Raw genomic sequence first — 21212 nt, 5'->3', positions numbered from 1 at the left:
ATGAGTAAATTATTTTTTTAAATATGTTTTATGAGTTGATTAATATAATACAGTTAATATTGATTAAGCTTCACAAGCACAATTATTGAAAAATACATTGTGTTAAAATTAGACGTAAAAAAGCCCTGTGAAGATCTGAATAATAGCTTTGACTTTGATTATCCAAAATTAATTCTTCTTAGCTTTATGCTATTATAACACTATGGGCGTACGAAAATTCCTCGAAATCGGTGCATAATATGCACGCGCGCAAAAGAAACATAACAAACACGAATTCTCGTTCACTTCCGCGTATATATTATTAGTTTATAACAAGGATTAGATGTCAAACCGTACAACAGTTAAATTATATGCCAAACAATACGACAGCGGAGGTTAATCTCAACAATAACTGTGCTCATTCGGTCGCTGTTCCAATGAGAAATAAATAAACGTCAGTCGCTTGCCAATGTGGCTGGTCACCGATTACTGCTAGGGTTGCCATCATCAGACACCTCAAAGGTGTCAGCTGAAAATCAGCTGTTACTCTTCTGGGTAACATATAGCTGAACTGTGGCCTTTTTATTTCTTTATGGCACAATGTAATTGTTAGTTTTATGTATTTTTAGTAATATTTTTTTTCTTTGTCTGTAACTGTGTGTAACATCTATGTTAGATAGATAGATAAAAACTTTATTTGTTACTGTTTCTGTTTTTCTACCAGTCGACAGACAAAGTGATGTAGTCTACTACTGGTAGAAAATGCTTAGTTAAGTCCTCCGTTTACAAGTTTTAAAATAAGAAAAATAGAAATTATTCATTTAAAAAAAAAGTTTAAAAAAACATTGTACTGTATGAGTAATGGTGCTACAGCAACGTAAGGAGGATATAACTCAGCGAACTTTCTGCACTTTAGTACAGAAACACTGATTTTCTTTCCTTATGGATGGATAATAATGATGACGATTAATGATAGAAGGAAGGGTGGCAGGATGGCAGCCCTACGTATTGCGAACGACGATTTCGATGCACTTTTATTTACGATAGTAATCAAATATCATTAACGATTAGAATGTTCTCTCGTTTAAATCTCTCTGACGATAACAAATGCTTGTCTCAAAAAACTACATTGTCAAATAGATTGCAAACGCTATACAAACCAAAACAAGCTGTCTCTTTCTATAGGTTGAAAAACAATTACAGCTGAATATCGAATGTGTATTATTCGCATTAAAAAAAATAAATTGATTGAAGCCAATGCCCTCATTATAATTGTAAATACTGAGCAAATAAGTGTCGCGTGTACGGTCTCACACATAAATTCCACAAGCTGCTATACTCGCATCTATCCACCGTGAGAGTCAATGCATTTCAGATTCATTAATTATGAAACTTTTATAAGACAAGCAAGGAGTTAGCACTAATCTTAAATGTAGCTCTCTCTCATCTCCGCATATTCCCAGTTGCGTCCGAGGCTGTGATACCACGAAGCCCTTAGCTTCAGCTTAAAAAATAACCTTAACATTTGAAAGATTCTGCTGGGATTTTGTAATCAGGAGGATCAGACGTCAAGCCTCCTTCGGAATGCTGCAGTTGCTTTGCTTATCATCTAGCTAGGCTGTGTCCCTTAGTCGTCTCGTACGACATCCACGGGAGAATATTGAGTGGTCCTATTTTAGGGCCGAACCACACGCCACATAATCTTAAATGTAGCAATTAATGGTAATAAAACTCCTGAAAACTGCGCAGAAATTCGCGATTGCTTTAACGCTGCAATTTTACTACTATTTAAAGCCACCAACCGACTGAAGGTTATTTAAAAAACACGTTGCGGTATTTTTGTGTTATAAATACCTCATATACAAGCTATCATCATAAATAAATTTTACTCAAATAACGAGACGTTATATTTTCGTACAAATAAATCTGTTTTATATCGCACAATGTTTAAATTAATTGAGTGTATCAAACACATCGAAAGTTTTAATGGAAATCATTACTTTAATGAAACGTAATTCTGTCATCAGTAACGCCACAGTCATCATCATCAGAAATGATCAGGTCGGTGAAAGCGAGACAGAAAACACTTTTCGGAAATAATTGAATAATTTTTATTTTATTTAATTTTTTATAAATTGCACCAATGCATGTTTTACATGCATTGGTGCAATTTAGCTACGGATAAGTGTGTCGTTATCATAAATAAGTGTTTTTTCTGAAAAAATATTAAATAACCGTAAAAATAAAAATTTGATTCAAAAGATTTATTTAATCTTTTGTATCAAATTTTTATGTTTATGAACGAGGTAAAATGTAATGCTTCATAAGCTTAAAAAATGTTTCTATATGATGGAAGAACCTAAAAGTGATAGACACATGGGGTGTAACATACGTGGATAAGTTATAAGGGTCGTTCATTAATCATAATCTATGTTTTGGTTAGATGTTCGTTAAAATACACGTTTGGGGTGGTTAGTTCTAAATATTTTAAGATTCTTTGTAGGTGAAAATAAATCTTTTAAATTCTTTGATTCATCTTTAAATACAGGCATAAAAATAATACGCGCCAGCCGCTTTCGATTGACAAATGTCGCGTTTGACGAAAAAGTAAACAATACTAAATAAATAAACGTACTTGTGACTTTTGCTGACCAGCTAATAAACCGTAACTATATCATTTCGAAGATTATTTCAAAAATATTTTCGCCAAATCTTCGAAAGCTCGTCAACGAAGAAAGCTTCAGTACGCAGAGTGAATCATTTGCGGAAAACAGTTGCGTAACAATGTCGTAAGTCGTAACACATTAATTTGTGCGTCGTCGGTCAAGAAGAGCTGACGAAACAATTGTCAACAGCTTTTTTTTAACTCTTTGTCGGGCACAGCACGAGTAGGTTAGCGCACTTCGTGTTTTCTTTATTTACTTTTTCTAAAAAATCACATGATAGTACCGTGTGAGTATCCGAGTTATATTCTATATCCATGTACCAAATTTAATTTAGATCCGCCCGATAGATATTCAATCACTTACATTATATGTAAATTTTTCATTTATTATATTAGTAGGTGACACTGATTTATACCAGTAATCATGATTCTAGACGATGTGTGAAATAATATAAAGGTGAAAAAAAGACTCGCTCTCTCATCACGAAATCTCGAAAACAACTAGGCCCATTAAAGATACCATTTGAGACGTCCTGTAAGAAAAGTCCTGATTTTTACGCGACTGTAAGGCAAGTGTTATGTGTTTGGTACAAGGATTTAGGCTAAATTAATACATATAGATTAATTTATTATCACAAATAGCTTTGAACCCGCAATTCCTACCACAACGAAACTTCGACGCGCAAATAGTTTTGAAATAAAGTGCAAACGTGTGGTAGAACTAGTATAATTACATACGTGCATATTGTCACGATATAGCGGCTAAAACACACGCATATTTTGTTGTTAAATTGGTTGGTTGTAACACTGGCACTGAAATTTTAGATGAAGAGATAACGCCAATTGAATTTGGAAGGCTGCCATTTCATATGACTTTATTTCTCATAATTTTGTCACTGGCCACATACCGTGAAATTAATAACGAAACGTAAAATAATTTGCAGTGTATCGTTCGAAATACAAACAGACACTGCTAGGACGATTGGTAGTACCTACGTATTAAATCTCAAGGAGACCTAGTCTAGTACTGAAATGTAGGTGGTTCGTTACCCATGAGTGGAGTCTTGAATTGTTTAACTACATAACAGACTATTGTTTCGATTTAAAATCCCCGGCTTATCGAATCGATAAAGAAAATGGATTCTATTCATCGTCGTCGGACGTATTTCAGTAGTTTTCAAAGTCGATAAATTGTCTCACAATAGATACAATTTCTTTTTTAACGATACGAGTATTTATCAATTGAATCTGAAAGAGCTGAAAAACTGCGCGGCAAAAATAATGTAAATTGTGTTTCGATTAATTCACGCGATGTAAAAAACTTCCGACTTTCTAGGCACTTGTTTTTTGAGTTTGACGCAATATAACTAGGCTTTTACGTGATAATATCTTTAAGACAGAATTATTTATTTATTAATACATCAATGTTTAGCAAAATGTATATTGAAATGAATTTTTAATTTTCGACTTTCCATACTAAGACCGAGATAAATAATGACGTTTTTACTATAGATTTCTCTGATTACTGCTCTATTTTGTCATCCAAACGTGTTGCCGAAAAGTTGGTGTTACAAAAGCTTCCTGCTGTTACTAAAATCATGACAGTCAAATTCGGCTTATATGTAAGTAGTCCATTTTCCATAAATAACCATCAATTGCCAATGCGTCATATCTGGCTAACAAAATATAAGACTGGTAAGGCGGCGAATTAAAAAAAAAAACATGACATAGATACGTGGCACATTGCTGCGGCAAATCGACATAAACCCCGATATTCTCACAAGAACAAAGCCGTGGATGCAGGTATAAATATTTCTGCTATGAAGTTTCGATCATACACTCGCTAATGACAAATATAAAACGCATAAGTATAGTTTTTGCGATCAATAAAATCATTAAGATCGCTCCTCGGACCGGACACGATCCGGTCCAACCGGCCATCATTGAGGTTTTATTGTCTACGGCCCGGTCTAAGAAGTCTATGGTTAATGACCACAGGTTTTATAGACGAAGGCTGAAGAAACTTATTACTTTGTAGAGTTATGCTCGGTTAGTTTAGTAGCCAATGGGCAAGAATGTAGGTTGATTCTTCATTATACTTTAGATTTTATTACCTATATTATTGTGTTAATGCATTAGAACAAATATAGGATGTACCTAACTAACTGATATTTCCTTGGTATGGTATAACATATGTAGAACAGGAGTCACATTGGTAAACTCTATAAAATAATTGACCTTTTGGCAAATATAACATTTTAGTAATTCAAATTCATGTTTCGAAAAATTCGCTTCTAGAATCTCTGGACAATTTGAAGATGGGTTTTGTTTTGTTTCCTGCAAAAACTCAAGAGCAAAAAATCAGTGTGTGACGATTGCTATGCCAACTGAACTGAACTTATGTTCAGTTCAGTTGTATGTAGTACCTAATAATGTAGTACCTACTAGTATATGGTGCTAGGCAATGATACTGACATAAGGTTTTGACCTGGGGGCATCATCTCTTAACGCAATCCACTTTACGACCTAAACTGAACTGCATCGCAAATTCGTACCATAGACTTAATTTTTTGTATGAATGCGATTCATTTTAGATTCTTAAATTGAACTGAGTTGCATTGGAATTGTTCTGTAAAAGTTGATGGTAGGCCTATAGATCTGATTAAGGAATATTTTTTCTTCAGAATGTAAGTTATATTAGTTTCATCTTAAAGGGCGATTCAGCTTATGTAGGTATTTTATTTATATTTCTAAAAATGCTTGACAAGCCGATACTCGATACTATTGGCAACTCAATTCTATTGCTGTCATTACTACACTGTCTTAATAACAAACTCGTTTTTTAGCAACCACATGGCAAGCTTGTGGCTTTAAGTACAGCAAGCTATCTTGTTGCACACTTTTGCTTAAGTTTATATGTATCATTACTTTGTAAATCATTCACTAGTTTATTCAAATCATTCAATCAGTCTTAGCTAAATAATTTAGGATCCAAATTATGTAGGACAAATGACGATGACGTGCTCTTGTATCGGAGGCCAAGACATTTTGGATCGCCGAGCCCTGATGGTATTTAGAATTCTAGATTGTAGGTACTCACTTTATTCTCAAGTTTTTCCGTCTCGCTCTTGTAATGTGTGCGCTCTCCCTCCACCTTCTCCAGCTTAGACCGCAAGGCTTCCAGCTCCTCCTGTAACAATATAAATATAAATAAATTGATACTGGCGGATGAGTTATCACTTAAACAGTATAGCCATAACCTAAAGAATTCTTGTAAGTTAGTCGCACTTTCATGTTTTCAAAAAGTTATTATATATTTTATTTCAAAAAGTTATTATAAGTAATATATAAATATTGTGTTCATTTTTTTTAAATAATAGGGTTATTTAAAAAAAAGTTGTTAAATGCTTTAGCTGAAAGCATGCTTTCAGCTAAAGCATTTAACAACTTATTGTTTAACTTATTATTTTAATTTTAAAGTATGTTTTGTCTCGTTCTGTCAGTGTCAAATTTTGTAAAGTGCGACATACTTGAGCTTAAAATATGCTATAACATTTTTATACATAAACAAAATGGGACAAGGCTGGGCTGAGAGAGACGCGTCGCTTAATAAATTAAAAGAGTAATTTAATAAAACAAATATTCAACTCTTACTACAATGAGATAGATTGTGGCTGTCTACATTAATATAAGAGAGGTCAATGAACGAATGACGAATAAATAATTTATATTTTTAGAGATAAATATGGTTAGAAGTGAATACGTCATTTTATTGGTACTATTCAATAATTATCGCTCATACTTATTACACTCGGCAGGTTTATATACTTATTAATAAGTATTAATATATTTAACAATATACTAGCATTTTGTTAAATATATTAACATTTTGTTAAATATATTAATCAATGCTTTGTTGATAGAAACATTTCATAGAAATTTAAACTAGATCAACAGTTCGGTAATCTAGATCAAACAGTCGCTAACATAAAATTGGACGCTCTGGCACAGATTATACCTTGGGTAGTTGTGCTGACTGGTATCAACATCATAAGTCTGACACTGCCGAAAAAATTTATAAAACGATATGTTGTGTGAACATGTAATTTTGTGCAGGTGTGTGAGATACGAGTGGGTAGGCGTCATACAGCAGTGCGTTCGGTAACGCATGAAGCGGCTTGCTATGATCATGATGACGCTTTTCTGTTAGTCCGGTAACTGTGCAGTAACTAGAGATGGGTTTACGCCCAGTCTTTTTTTAGTTTCTTCCCAAAAAATCTGACCCAAGACTACAAAGTAATATTTGAATTTGCGCCCGAATTTTCGGGAAAATACTGAGACCAAACCCATCTGCGGCGGTAACCGGTAGCGTACGTTAGAATATTTATCAATATACTGTGTCAACGCACATTGAAATTTTGCAGAGGTTAATCTATAGCGTAAGTTAAGAAAATCAGACGGACAAAGTCGAAGGTAACAGCTAGTAAATATAAATAAAATTGAGAAAGCATCGTATACTTGTATCTGACGTGGCGAAGCGTGGTGGTCGCGTGCAGACGCAGAAAATCAAACGAATGGCGCGAAAAGATGGAACTAATTAACGGTGCTTGATTAAATTGTTTCTATAATTATCCGATCTATTTCTCTCTACTTATATACTCACAGTGTTTTTAGACAACAGACTAAAATTTCACAATATGCTCTGAACAATATTATAAAAAATATACTTCATGAAAGAGAAACACTTAATTTTGATTTTTCATACGAGCAGAAAATATTTTAAGCAGATTTACTTGGATGGTGTTTTAAAAAATATCTCGTACAAGACAACAGAACAAGACTTTAATTAAATTTATTACTTGATTAATAATTTGAAATTAATAAGATCCTCAATGTAATAAGAATATTTGATTACTCGTGGAAGATTGCGGTCTTTGCTTACCATCAAGCAACCCTCATGCTAATTTGTTTACAATTCAATAAAAAAAAACGTATTGCACTCCGGGAGTGCCGGCAGAAGTGAAACTTGAATATTAATTAACGTTGTGCATTTTTGACGTCTTTACGAATACGAAATTTCGATGAGGGTCACGTGTCCTGACGCGAGTTTAACATTTTTCACCCAATACAAAAAGTGCACAACATCGCTAAAGAAGTTTCCACTTCAAAATTTTTTTTCAAAAACTTTCAAAATTTTTGTTACCACGTTCAATTAACGTATATTATAGTCATAACTAACGGCTCGTCCCGCCTTCGCTCGGATAAAAACACAATAAATTGTACACATAAATCTTCCTCAGGAATAACACTATCTATTGGTGAAAGTTTTTGTGTTTAACGTGAACAGACGCGGCAGAGGACCTTGTTTTATAATATAATACTTGTAGTATAAGGATTATTATGCTCTATATTCGTTAAATAAAATCCATAGAAGCGTCAATCGAATTACGACTGGTTATTCGATATCAGATTCCATCATAAATTGTAATGAAATTCATCGTGGTGCATCGGTGCGGAAGTGCAGTGGTCGGACGCAAAAACTGAATTAGCTTTTTGTCAATAGCCAAGAACAGAGATAGCAAATACGATCTCATCGGTGTTATCAAGTTTCTTGTGAAATTAAATGGATTATGGATAATAATATTGAATGTTATTGCCTATAAAATAGTGAATCCACAACACAAACCTCAACGAAAAAAGGATCAAATTATTTGGATCTACGTAGATAAGTCAATTTAGTGTCACGAGTCTCGCTCCCTCCACCCTGACAGGAATAAATACGGGATACTATATGTATTAGTTATGAAAATATATCCAAAAATTTTGTTTAACTTTTAAATCTTGACAAGCTATCCCGTGTCCGGGCCTAACGATATAGCTCACAACCGTTTAAAAGATCTCGTGTTGATTTCCACTATACTATCTTTCTAAGATAAACACAGACGTGTGGCAAATAGCTAGAAAATAACCACCAATCACGCGGTAAAGAAGCAGTATAATTGAATGAAACGCGACAACCCTGGCTCGATTGCAGTGTAAGCATACCGGATGATTACCTAGTATGAAGTATGTTGTAATTAGCGGATTGCTGTGCTATTAGAGTTGGTGATAAGTTGTGATTGTGATTCGCAGTCACAACTTATCACCAACATCAGATAGTTTATCTTATTAGCGGGCTTTTATATAACTATTGCATATTGTGTATGTTAATTTAATGAAACGTTATATGGGAAAGTGAAAATTATTAGTTACTAGCTGCAGCTAGGGACTTTTTATCCCGAAATTCGTGGGAATTTCGGGATAAATAGTACCGTATGTGTTATTCCAGGTTATTTTCTACCCGTGTACTAGATTTAAAAATTTCATAACAATCGAGAGGTAACACACAAACTTACAACGTCAAAAAAGGCTTGATATTTGATGATTTGGCCGTGATTTTAAGGCCACCCGTCTGCCTTCAGCCCTCCTTCAGAATGCTAGTGTTTCTTATCAGCTGCAGGCTACGTGTCCCTTCATCACTATGTCGGCTGACTGGTAGGTTTTTCGTAGTTATAAGTAAATCCAAGAGAGTTATGGAGTGGTCCCATTATAGGGCGGAAGCATACGCCATATTATGCAAACTTTTAATAAGAGTATTAACATCACCAAGTACATTAAATCGGCTATAAACAGTTCTAGTTATTACGCAAATCCTGGCCTCAGGTTTCTCAGTTTTTCCACCGTGCATCTGGTAGGATGCTTGCGGTGCACCGCAGAACCTGTACGGTTGCAAACTACCATCTTATTGCAGTACATAGGTTATAAATTATAGCCGTAGACAGATGCAAAACTCGTAAAATCGCCGCTCTAACCAGAAACATTTTAGCGTTAATGGTTGCGCCGCGGGTCAAGTTTCACTATAAAAAAATTATTTATTGATATGAGAACTTAAGCTATTGAAAGCCAATAAAAATTACGAATAAATCTTTCTCAGACATACACACTATATATGATGAAAACCATATAAAAAAAACATCTGTTAGGTTTTTGAGTTTATCGCGTTAATATATACAGACAGATGCGATAGAAGGACTTCATTTTATATTAAGTAAGGATTATATAATCAGTTTCACTACTATCATTAAACTTGCTGATCATCAAAATATAATCCAAAGAAAATAAATAGACGTATATTTTTAATGCCGGCTGCACACAGTCGTCGAACAGATTGCCAAACTTTGGCGAATTCGGTATACATTGCTAGTTTTTCATTGCGATAGATAAAAGCACTTATGCCAACTAGGCAATGTTCACGCATTCGCGTCGATATGTGTCTGAGATTGGCGACAGTGGCTGATAGTGGGGACTGGCATAACATCACAACAAGTAAAATCAATGTGAGAAATCGGGCAGAGTTTCCCTCATTGTGGTTATATCAATGCCCTTTCAATCCGCCACGCCATTGATCTCCGGCAGACCTTGGATCACGGTCTATTTCTTCACATTATCAGCCTTGATTCCACAATTGACGTTGCAGAAGTATATTAATGTACCGCTCCGGGTGCAATATTATGTATGTTAAGCCTCCTCTTGAATCGCTCTATCTAAGTATATAAGAAACCCACATCAAAATCAGTTTTGTAGTTTTAAAGATCTAAGCATACATAGGGAGAGGCGACAACAATAAGCGACTTTATTTTATATTATGTACCTATTGTATGCATAATGATATAATATGATTGACGAAAATTTTAACTAATCAAAAATAAAAAAATATATCCATACTAATATTACAAAGAGAAAAGATTTGTATTTTTGCTTGTAACGAGTAAAATCAAAAACTACTGGACCGATTTTGACAAAATTTGGCACAGAGATAGACGACTAGTTCACGAGTAACACTACATGCTGCTTTTTTATTATTCTACCCGAGCGAAGCCGGTACGGGCCGCTACATAGTACTTAAATATTTACATAAATATGCTCTTCCTGATCAATAAACTATTGAATAATAAACTATTGCCAACAAGACAACGCACGTCGACGTATCGTGTCGTATCGAAAAACAAACAGACCGTACTTTCTAACCGTCTCGCCGTGTCGTTACATGCACAACCGGAATCGAATCTATAAGCAGCCCAAGCCACTCAATCACTCAGCCCTATATGGTCAGCAAAAAAATCGCGATCTCTCGTGGGAAGCGATCCGCAATTTTTCCCGTGAGTAGTCGCTACAGGTAGTGTAAGGATAGGTCACGTTGATAAGCGGTAGCGGATGAGCGAGCAAAATCAATCAATATATATTTAAACATCTTTTGTAACTGAATGACAGACAAAGCAAAGGTAAAACTACTGGGCAGATAGCTGAAATTTCGTATGTAACCTCGTTGGGGAGAGTAGGAGAGTCCTTCCTTCTCTTTCTAGGCGTTTCTTCTCACCAGTAGTTATCGTTCCAAATTGATATTACTTTAATAATCACAATTATAATTGAATATATACAACAATTTGAGGCGAAAAATACATGTGACACTCAAATTTCTCGACAACTTATGATTGGGACTTAGATATGCTGTCTTGATCAACATATTGGTGGATATTTAATATCATAGGAGATCCTAGGGCTACGCAATACGCTTTACTGTCATGCATTTAGATCTACTGACCTGATATTTAATTTCCTCTCTTATCGCTCACTGCTGTACAATATATGGGCAGCCTTTTTCTACTGTTATTAACACAACATTGATCCGATTAGCGCCGCGTCGCTTGTTCCTATTGCTGGCGCGGATTCTAGGGTAAGCATCTACATTACCATCTTGATAGCTGAATGCAAAATATTTCATTTGCTAGTTCTCATTAACTGTATCTCATCTAAAGAATTTAGAGAAGAAGAAGAATTCATTCAGAATATATAGTTAGCACCTAAGACGTATATTGGCCAATTGTTATTTCTTATAACATAGTCGGCAAGTGAACATGTAGTGTAGGTCTTACTTTGCGTTTTTCTGGGCACGTTAAAGTTAACGTCAAAGTTGACGGTGAACCCAACCTTATAACTAGCAATAAACGTAAGTAATTTAAAACCGCCTGTTTGCTGTAAACATATATTCCTCATAAAGGCTCTAAACACTTAAATGAATATTATCACCTTGTTATCTAACACTGCACTATAAACAGGAAATTATAAGCCGTATAACTCATGAGCATAAAATTGTCTTGTATCAAAGCGGAGGCCAACGACCTCAGATCTAAAAGTTAATGCATCATTTTTAACACGAAAAAAGTGAAATTATCTAAAAAAAAAACATCTAATTGTTACCAATAAAACATTGAACAAAATGGCAATGCCTATTTCGCTCCAAAAACATTTCTTTTCTGAAATTTCAGTCAAAACGGAAATTTCTACGATTTGTGGTCGTCATTAGGGTTGTCAGCTATTAAAATAAATTAAAAAAGCATTTCCTGTGCCGCTACTGTTATAAGGTGGTCTCTGGTGAACTATTTTTAACTCAAGTAAAAACCCTTATGCCATTAGTTATCATCGTATAAAAATATATTATTTAAAAAGTATGCACGATGCTAGATGATACGTACCAGTAGTACGTAGATGCATGAGGAATATTTGTATGTTCTTTTAAATGGATGTTATTGATGCTAAATGCGTTTTGTTTCTTACCAACTTTTACTCACGACTTTGTCTATATAAGTATGTACGCGTGTAAAAAAATCATTAGGAAATCCTCTTTTAGGATCCCTTACTCTCCTTCCAAGGAACCTACATAACAAATTTTAGCATTTTATGGAAAGTGGTTTTGTTGGCTTAGTTTTACATACGAAAGAGTATTGTTTTACTGTTGTTTGATTTTCGGAGTTATCCTCCAATGCAATGCAAAATATATATTTTTTTATTTGCAGCTAAATCACGTTGTCAGACGCATAAACATGCACAATTTGTTATCGGTACGGCTGCGACTCTGCAATTAGCATGCACGACGTTACAGACTACAGATAACGAATGACGACGAACATTGGCGCCATTTCTTCGTCGCTATGATAACGCACTATAAATTCATTTCATTTATACTTTACATTTACTCAATATATTATAAATTAATAATGATGTGCTGGTGTCCCAGATTCATTTTATGGTATCAATACAGATTAGGATGCAATATAAAACCGATGTTGTTTAACCGAATGTTGAACCCTAAGCATAATGATATAAGTGATTATGAAAATGAATATTCCCTAGTCTCGATGGTACTTTTTAATTAGTTATTCCTCGCACGTGCTTTCTCTCGCTGATTTATCTATTAAGATATTTTGCGTCTCGTTATTTTTGTTAGAATATGTTAAGTGAAATGATTTCATCGATTTTGTACACTACCTGTTATTAAGGATAATTGTCGTTATAATTAAATCAAAATTTAATGTCTACTTATTTTATTAAAATAGGTAATGATCAGAGATAGAGCCCTCTGACTGACAAATAGATAATCATAATCATATTTATTTAGGGTTCTATTATCCCTTCTACATACGGAACATTGAAAATTAAAAACAACGTTCCCACGATGTCACGAGACGTTACGACCATTCCATATGAAAAGTTCACAACAGTCATACGATACGACACCATAATCGTAAAACTAACCTACGTCAATACATAGCTGCGTCATCATCAAAAAATCAAAACAATATTTTCGAAGCGGGTGGCATCATTTGGGTTTTACAGATGACAGCATATCAAGCTACCCAAATTTATTGTATACTGAACCTTATTGCCCCGAGATAAAAACCTTCATGTGTGATCTTTTTATGGCATTTTATAATTTGGATCAGTACATGTGGCGTGTGGGAATCAAAATATATATTTGAAGCTACTTCCTTGGGGTTGTGAAGTTCAAGTTCGAAGACTATACTCGTAAGAATATTTAAATATCATTTGGAAAGTCAGAATGCATATTCAATTTAAATATTGTTCTATTAAATATAGATAATTAAAATAAAATCCCAGCTCTGTGATAATAATTACGTACGTACGACTTAGACTGAAATTATTTTAACTTGCGACCTTTTAGTCGCTGTATTTTTTATCAGTATTCTAAATCTATAGTAGGTAACTGATTCGCGCCATAATCTGTTTATGTTGTTTAAATGATAAATATACCCTATGTTATAATTAAGTAATTATATTTAAGAATACTTTCATAAAAATATTGTGGAGAAAAATAAATCATTTAAAATTTAAATTGTTTGTAAAGATCAACATTTTAAAATAAACATATTTTTTACAGTTACTTGCACGGTGTTACTATTTGTGAAGAGAAATAGATAAAAGTTTTATTCTATTTCTTATCGATGGTATTCAATTATTATTTGTTTGGGGTCATCCGTTTAACTCTATGAAAATGGTAACGCAAAATATCTCATAAAAACTGTCTTTGTATTGATAACAGTTTCCGATAATTTATAGTACAGTTGGTACGGCGTGTGGTTCCGCCTTAGAATTGGATCACTCCATATTCTTTCGTGGATGTCACTACCAAGTGACGACATTCGATCTATCGAAAAACATGCAAAGATTTTAATTCAATAATTTAAGTGTGCCAGTGTCGACTCCTTAACTAATCAATTTAACCGAATGTTCCACACAGAAAGAAAGTCATGTTATATGACCTTTCACGTAACTTGCCATTGGGCTTTATAAAACGTGACTAATTTTATGTTAATACAATGAATAAAATCTAATTTGACATCGCTTTTATGACTTTTAGTTTGAAATCATTATGCTACTTCCTTTGACGTTTGCGTTCTTAGCATATGAGCCGAAAACATATCGGTCCAGTACCTACACAAAAATATGTATTACTCGCGTAGGGTCTAATAATGAAGGCTACACGAATTCCATGGTTCATTAGGCACTTGGGGTCGAATCCTGAAATCCAGTGGGTGTTAAATATCCGCTTCAGATATTACGACAGAGTTGAAATTAGGTCAAATAAAACTTTTTTTTTATTGTCTTAATATACTGTAAGAAGCCATATATTAATCAAGAAACATGTAACTGACAGGAATTCTAACATCAGAATATAACGTGCAAAAACTTCAATCAGCTTATCAGCGGCACGCTCCATCAAGCTGCTTGAGCATCATTATAATACAATCAAGTTGCGATTAACTTGGCTTCCTACTCTACCCACTGTGCAGGCGGCACTGTAGCGGCTAGCTAAATTGCTATGCGATGTTTACATAAACTTAGTTATCACAAAGTTATGGATGATTTCGTTGTGATATTTAATTTTTTTGCCATTTGATAGTAATATTTTTATAGAAACGAATATATTAGTTTATATTCTAATCTCATAACGATCTAAAAATATAATGATTCACACAAGTAATATATCAATCTGTGTATAACAAGCTACGTAATAGCTTTTTAGTTAACAATTTAATTATTCCACGATGAGAAATATCACATTTGCTCTTTTTGGAATAATTGTGGAATTATATAGGCTGCTCTGATTGGTATATGGCGAGTTACAGAAAATAAACTTCATTTGTAAAGACACGTTTTTCTATGAATGTTAATGAGCATTTCAGGTTTAATTCGCTTTTATCTTTATTTATATTACTTCATATTCAGAATAAAAACCAGATGAATTTCTCCGACGTTCCTTTTAGGCATACGACTTTGGACTTAGCTCATCAACCTGTACATTAGTTATAACGTCGTGTAAACAAAGCACCAGTATGCATATCTGGACGCATCTCAGGTCGACGACCCATTTCCCAGCCGGTCAGGAAGCGCTCAAGTGGACTCCAGATAACCCACGACTAGTAGGTCAATTGTGGCATTGTGTAAGATGCTCCAATCATATTTTTGATGATATTGTTGTTGGGTCAACCCTATAAAAGTCAGACGTTACTAAATCACATCTTTATCGCAGAGTTCATAGACTCAGGCTGGAAACTCAAAGATTGCTTTTCGAAAAAACTTTAAAGAAGTAATTTCTTTGTTTTCAATTAAAATTTGCATATTCGGTGAGCCATTTTAATTGTTTTTTTCATCAGTTGAGCTTTTTGTGTGAAGTTTATAACGTCAATACATCTTGTATTGGCGGGAAGTTTACTAAAAAAGGAAGATATTTTTTGGGAAACTGCTTGTGCAATGTTAAAGTTAAATCATTCAGAAATTAGATCTTCGCCGGATCATCTAAACAAACTATGTATTAACATTTCGTAATGACCACGCTGGAAAGAAATGGCGAAAAACACTCATTAAACCATATCATGACATGCCAGAAGGGCTATTATTATGCTATAATATTTTTTTCACAGTAATATAACGAAGTAGATACTACACAAAGTACATGGGCCAATGTTGATCAAACTCATACGTACCTGTGCTTGCTTGAGCCGATGCTCGGTCCGATGTACGGCGAGCAGCGGGGTGACCCTGACGAGCAGTCGCCACCAGGGCCAATCGCGCACCGCCAGGAACGCGCGAACGTTCCTCTGCACGCACCTAGCGGCCGTGTGTTGTGTTCGTAGCCGCTGCGCTCGCCGGCGAGCGAGCAAACCGCGCGCGCGCGCTTGTAAGCGAACAAGCACGCGAGCAAGCGCGGCGTCGCGGCGCGCATCCAGCCCACCGACGACGCCGCCCCTGAACATAATCTGTAACAATAAAAATTCGATATTAGTTTATTTAATTTTTCATCTTTTTAGAGTTCAATCGAATAACATTAGCGCTTAGAGCCATGGCCAAATTGCTTCACGTTGACGGATCAACGACGTATATCAACGAATATCAATGTGAAAATCCTGTAGAAAACAACGGAGAACGACGGAGCTGCAACGTGCTGCGTCGTCGCAACGCAACGGAGCACAACGTAGCAATGTGGCCTGGCTCTAATGGGAAAATCAAACTTGGCCCATATTCAATTAAGTAAAGTACACCTATATACGACAGTCAGTAAAATAATAATAAAAAAAAGCAACTTGTCAAATCAGTTATAGACTTATTGACACGGTAGAATAATTTCAATTGCAACACTATTAATGATGGAGTAACATTTATGACATGACATGACTAGTTGAAACTGAAAGTCGAAAACACGTGAAAATCAATTAGATGGACCGCAAAAACTAATTTCGCGTTGCAAACGTTGGTAATATCCATATCATTGATACAAAAGATGATGGAAAGTATAGTTTTACGTAACGCATAACATCCAGTACGTATTACAATGGTATTAGAATAGCAAAATGGCCAGTATTCGGATTATGATCTACAGTATTACATTGTCGAAAACGAGAATTTGCGATGATTGAAAGATACGAGTATTCGGTGTAATCTAGTATCAAGTTTGTAGTACATACACTTGTTGGTTATTCAATAACTGTGGCATATCATTGTTTTGATCTTGTTTATTTGTATTTTGACCAACAACATCCCCAGTTTTCGATATTAGTTGTTTGATACTTAATACTTTTTTAAAAGACTTACTGCCCCCAGGCGGTACCCTATCTGTTATTCCATGTTATATTCTGTTTCCATGTTATGTCATATAATTTCATAACAATCCGTCCAGTAGATTTTGCGTGAAAGAGTAACAAACACAAACACATACATCCTCACACACTTTCGCATTTATAATATTAGTATTACCTAGTAGGATATATTAGTAATAACAGATCACATAGTCTTAATTTACAGTGGTTCAATTTTTTCTTTAAAAAATAGATTATTTTAAGCATAGTACTGCTTCTGCTAACACGAAGATTGTAAAAGTCAATAAAGAGACAGTGCTATTAACTAGAGATTCTTCTAATAGGCCTGGCACTGATTCAGAATTTCACTTCCATCAACAAGACGGCTGTCTAGTGAAGTCTATTAGTTTTGCGACTTTGAAAAAGACATGATAGCCTGTATCATTCAAGCTACGTATTTGCATCTATTTATTTACATACAACTCATGAATAAACCATCACAATTCAGATAATATCATACATTCATATTGTAGAAGCATATACATGCATCCATACGTTGATTGGCGGCGACCGGATCCCACCACCGCGCTGGGAGCCGAGCGATGCCGAAGAAACCCGAGATCAACGAACACGTCAAGATTCACCTTCGTATCCTTGAGCTTGAATGTACTCTTGTCAATAATTATTCTATTTCTTCTAAATAGTAGCTTTATTTGAAGAACCTACACCAGAACCTATCTACAAAAATACAGTCCGCTACAATATGTTATTCCCGTGTCTATATATAGGTAAATATGTCACTCATATACTTCAATCAGGAAACGCAAAATGTGACTTAAGGAAAGCAAAGTCTCGTAGCTGACACAATTGTTGTCTCACACTCAGAAACCATTCAAAAAGTTACGCCTAATTTGTGACGATTTGTAGTAAACAGCACAACGGTTAAAGCTATTACTTCATCTCAATGTAATCCATTGACCATATTATCCGGACCGCCGGTCACTGCATTGTAAACCTGAGCATGGCCGCACACAATAGTGACCTACATAATTCAACGGGGTTATATCTATTAGAATAGCACCTGCACGAAGCACCAGTATCAATTACAAAACTGAGAATCAAGACACACGACGTCATACATACATACTTACATACAGTATCTAAGACGTCCTATCTACTATACTATACATATAATCAGTTGTACTAATGGATGGAATTAATTAGATTCATGGTTATGATCCACATTTAGATCTGAAGACACCTTTTCATATATGCTTAGTGGCCGTTAAGTTTCTTCAAAATAATGCCTCATATGAAAGTTTATCTGATTATCCACATCACATCAACCTACCCAAATTCATTGCAAAGTCGCCAGTATTACCGCACCATAGAGGTTCATTCAGGGTAACTTGATGTGCTGTTGACTGTACCTATGTAATGTAATCATATTTTTATAACTGTTCAGGCGTATTAAATTGCAGATGCATTTTTATTCTTCAAAGTACTGTGTTTTTCACTGTCTCAATCCATGCAATAGATATATGGTAATACATGACCATTTGCGAGAAACGCCATGTTGTCGTGTAGCAAGCTATATATAAAGGTCTATGTTTATTAAGTAGTACGATGTAGGCGATCGTTAATGTATGAAGATGCATGTTTTATTAGTACAATAGGTGACAGTATTTTCAACCGGTGACTTGGCCGTTGATCGAATGAACTCGTAATTATACTTAAAGAATGTTCAAGTGGATGGTCCATTACTGATACGTATATTTCTACAAAAAGCCGCGGAACTCATTTATTATTTTAATCATAGTCACGCTATATAGTCGACCAGACATACAATCAAACTATTACAAGAGTTTCATCTCAAGTCGTGAACACGGTGGATTTGTGAGACCGTCCACTGTACAGTACAGTCGACAATAAATAATAGACAACGTGGTAACAGTACGTGCAGTTACCGGTACATCGGCATCCGGCAATTGGAGCACATCGGAAGATCACATTGATATGAATATGAATACCCTCAGTGTGTCCACTATAGAACGCGCGTAAGTGAAAATGAAATGTTTACTCTGAAATTAAGGCAATTCGGTGTAGGCATTTCGAAGCGGGCTACTCGATATTGGTAACAAATAAAGGTTAGATTCTTCAGTTTACAGTTTTCTTTTTAATATAAATCCTGGCGATAATTCGTTTAGGCAAAATTGTAAGTACATAACATTCCTATGGTTTGATGCCCAATTGATGAAACGGGCTACATTATCAGTCATAATTACATAGTATTACAACTGTGACAATAGCACATTGCTCAAAATTAGTAGCGCGCGTTCTACATAATAAAGAAAGCTGAGAACACGCTACTCGTTTGGAATTCTCAACGCATATTGATCTGTTCGGGGAATATATGGACGCATGCTGTTCGTTTTAAAATATCGATGTATAATACCAATCCCTATTATACTTAATTATTCATATTAATATTATTCATATCCATACTAATATTATAAAGATTTGTAACTAAAAAATACTATTTTGATGAAATTTGGCACAGAGATATAGACGAAACGTCCAGGAGTCTTCATAGTCGTATTCCTCATGGCTGAGGGTCGTGGTCATTACATGGACGGAAACACACGTAACAACTTTCTTGGCATTATTAATGGAGTGGTTTCCCATTGACTTCTCCATTTCACACACAAGAGGTTTCCTCACGATGTTTTTCCTTCACCGGAAGTGAGTGGTGGTCGATGAAAATTACTATACATGAGTCAGATTGATAGACAAACTCATGTGGCACGAGTAGGATTCGAACCTGGGACCTTTCGATCCACAGGCTGGGGTCTTAACCATTACACCACCACCGCTTGGAACCGTCCAGGAGTAACAAAGGCTTTTTTATGGTATTAATATATTTCATTTATCTATGGTATTACCCGAGCGATGCCGCGAAGGGTCGTTTGGAATTTATAAAATTAATACATTTAGTAAATATAAGATAATGTCTCAAAGGTTGCCAGGAAGAAATTGTTTACAGAGATGAAACCGGCGTTTTATTCTAAATTTATAAATAAACATATGTGCTAAACTCAGTTTAAAGTGTAAAGGATTATTATTTGTAAAATTTATTACAAACTGATTTATATACTGCTATTAAGGACAAGAATGTCTGATGCAAGAACGCACGAAAAACACCTTCAGTAATATTACATTTCATATTGTTGAATTTAACAGAGGACGCGAACATTTTAATGGAAGGAATTGAGGGAGGCCTTTACCCAGCAATGGGACACCTAATGAAAAAATAAATTAAATTACAACATTTTTCTGAGCCTTTTCTAAAGGAAAGTCGAATAAAATCTAGATATCCATTAACTTCGTCTCATTATACTATTAATGTAATGACCACCTAATTTAATACTGCTACTAGGGGCTGTCATAAAATTCATATTTAAATTAATTTCAGTATTTAACAGTAAAAGTAGAAAGGAGATGGAAAATAGAAACGGATATAGTGACTGTAGTACTTATTATTTACCATGAATAAACTCAAACCACCCTGGTTATTAAGTATTTATGTTTCAAGATATATCCTATAATATTATAAATGCGAAAGTAAGTTTGTTTGTTTGTTACCTCTTCACGCTCTATCTACGAGTACTCAACCAATGCTATTGAAATGCGAATGTTTGGTAATTGTATATTATTCAATTTCGCAAAATCTATGGATTTTTATGGAAAATGGTTCACAGATAGAGTATAACACGCTTGAATAACACGTGAGTCCTCTTTATGACGGAATTAATACGCGAGCGGCACCAATTCCAATTTTATTTTTAAAATTAAATCCTCGAGTCATCACTTTATATGTAACTAGGTTTTACCCATAATGTCGTATAGTGCTTAGTGCTCCCCTACACTCCCCAGGGAACCTATATGCCAAATTTCAGCTTCCTATCTGTACGTTGTCTGTCAGTCACTCAGTAACGGAAGAGTTTTATATATATATATTGATTTTTGGCCAAGGATGGTCCGAATCTCCCACCTGCTATTCGAATTAAATGTACTTTCAGAGCGTGAGAAATAGAAAC

The 21212-nt window shown here is 34.9% G+C and overlaps 1 protein-coding gene across 4 annotated transcripts in view; it reads right to left on the bottom strand.

The window, feature by feature from the left end:
* Mhcl (Myosin heavy chain-like) overlaps positions 1–21212 on the bottom strand; it is a 178232-nt gene that overhangs the window by 14552 nt on the left and 142468 nt on the right. For all 4 annotated transcript variants that reach the window (XM_053761585.1, XM_053761586.1, XM_053761588.1 and 1 more), the window contains 2 exons: positions 16027–16299; positions 5745–5834 (listed from right to left, as the gene is read on the bottom strand). In XM_053761585.1, the coding sequence (XP_053617560.1) occupies positions 5745–5834; positions 16027–16299 (363 nt within the window). The remainder of the gene's footprint in view (positions 1–5744; positions 5835–16026; positions 16300–21212) is intronic.

The sequence above is a fragment of the Plodia interpunctella genome, chromosome 21 (assembly GCF_027563975.2).
Source record: "Plodia interpunctella isolate USDA-ARS_2022_Savannah chromosome 21, ilPloInte3.2, whole genome shotgun sequence".
NCBI classification, from domain to species: domain Eukaryota; kingdom Metazoa; phylum Arthropoda; class Insecta; order Lepidoptera; family Pyralidae; genus Plodia; species Plodia interpunctella.
Note: the sequence above shows the minus strand (reverse complement) of the source record. Positions and strands in the feature narration are given on the sequence as shown.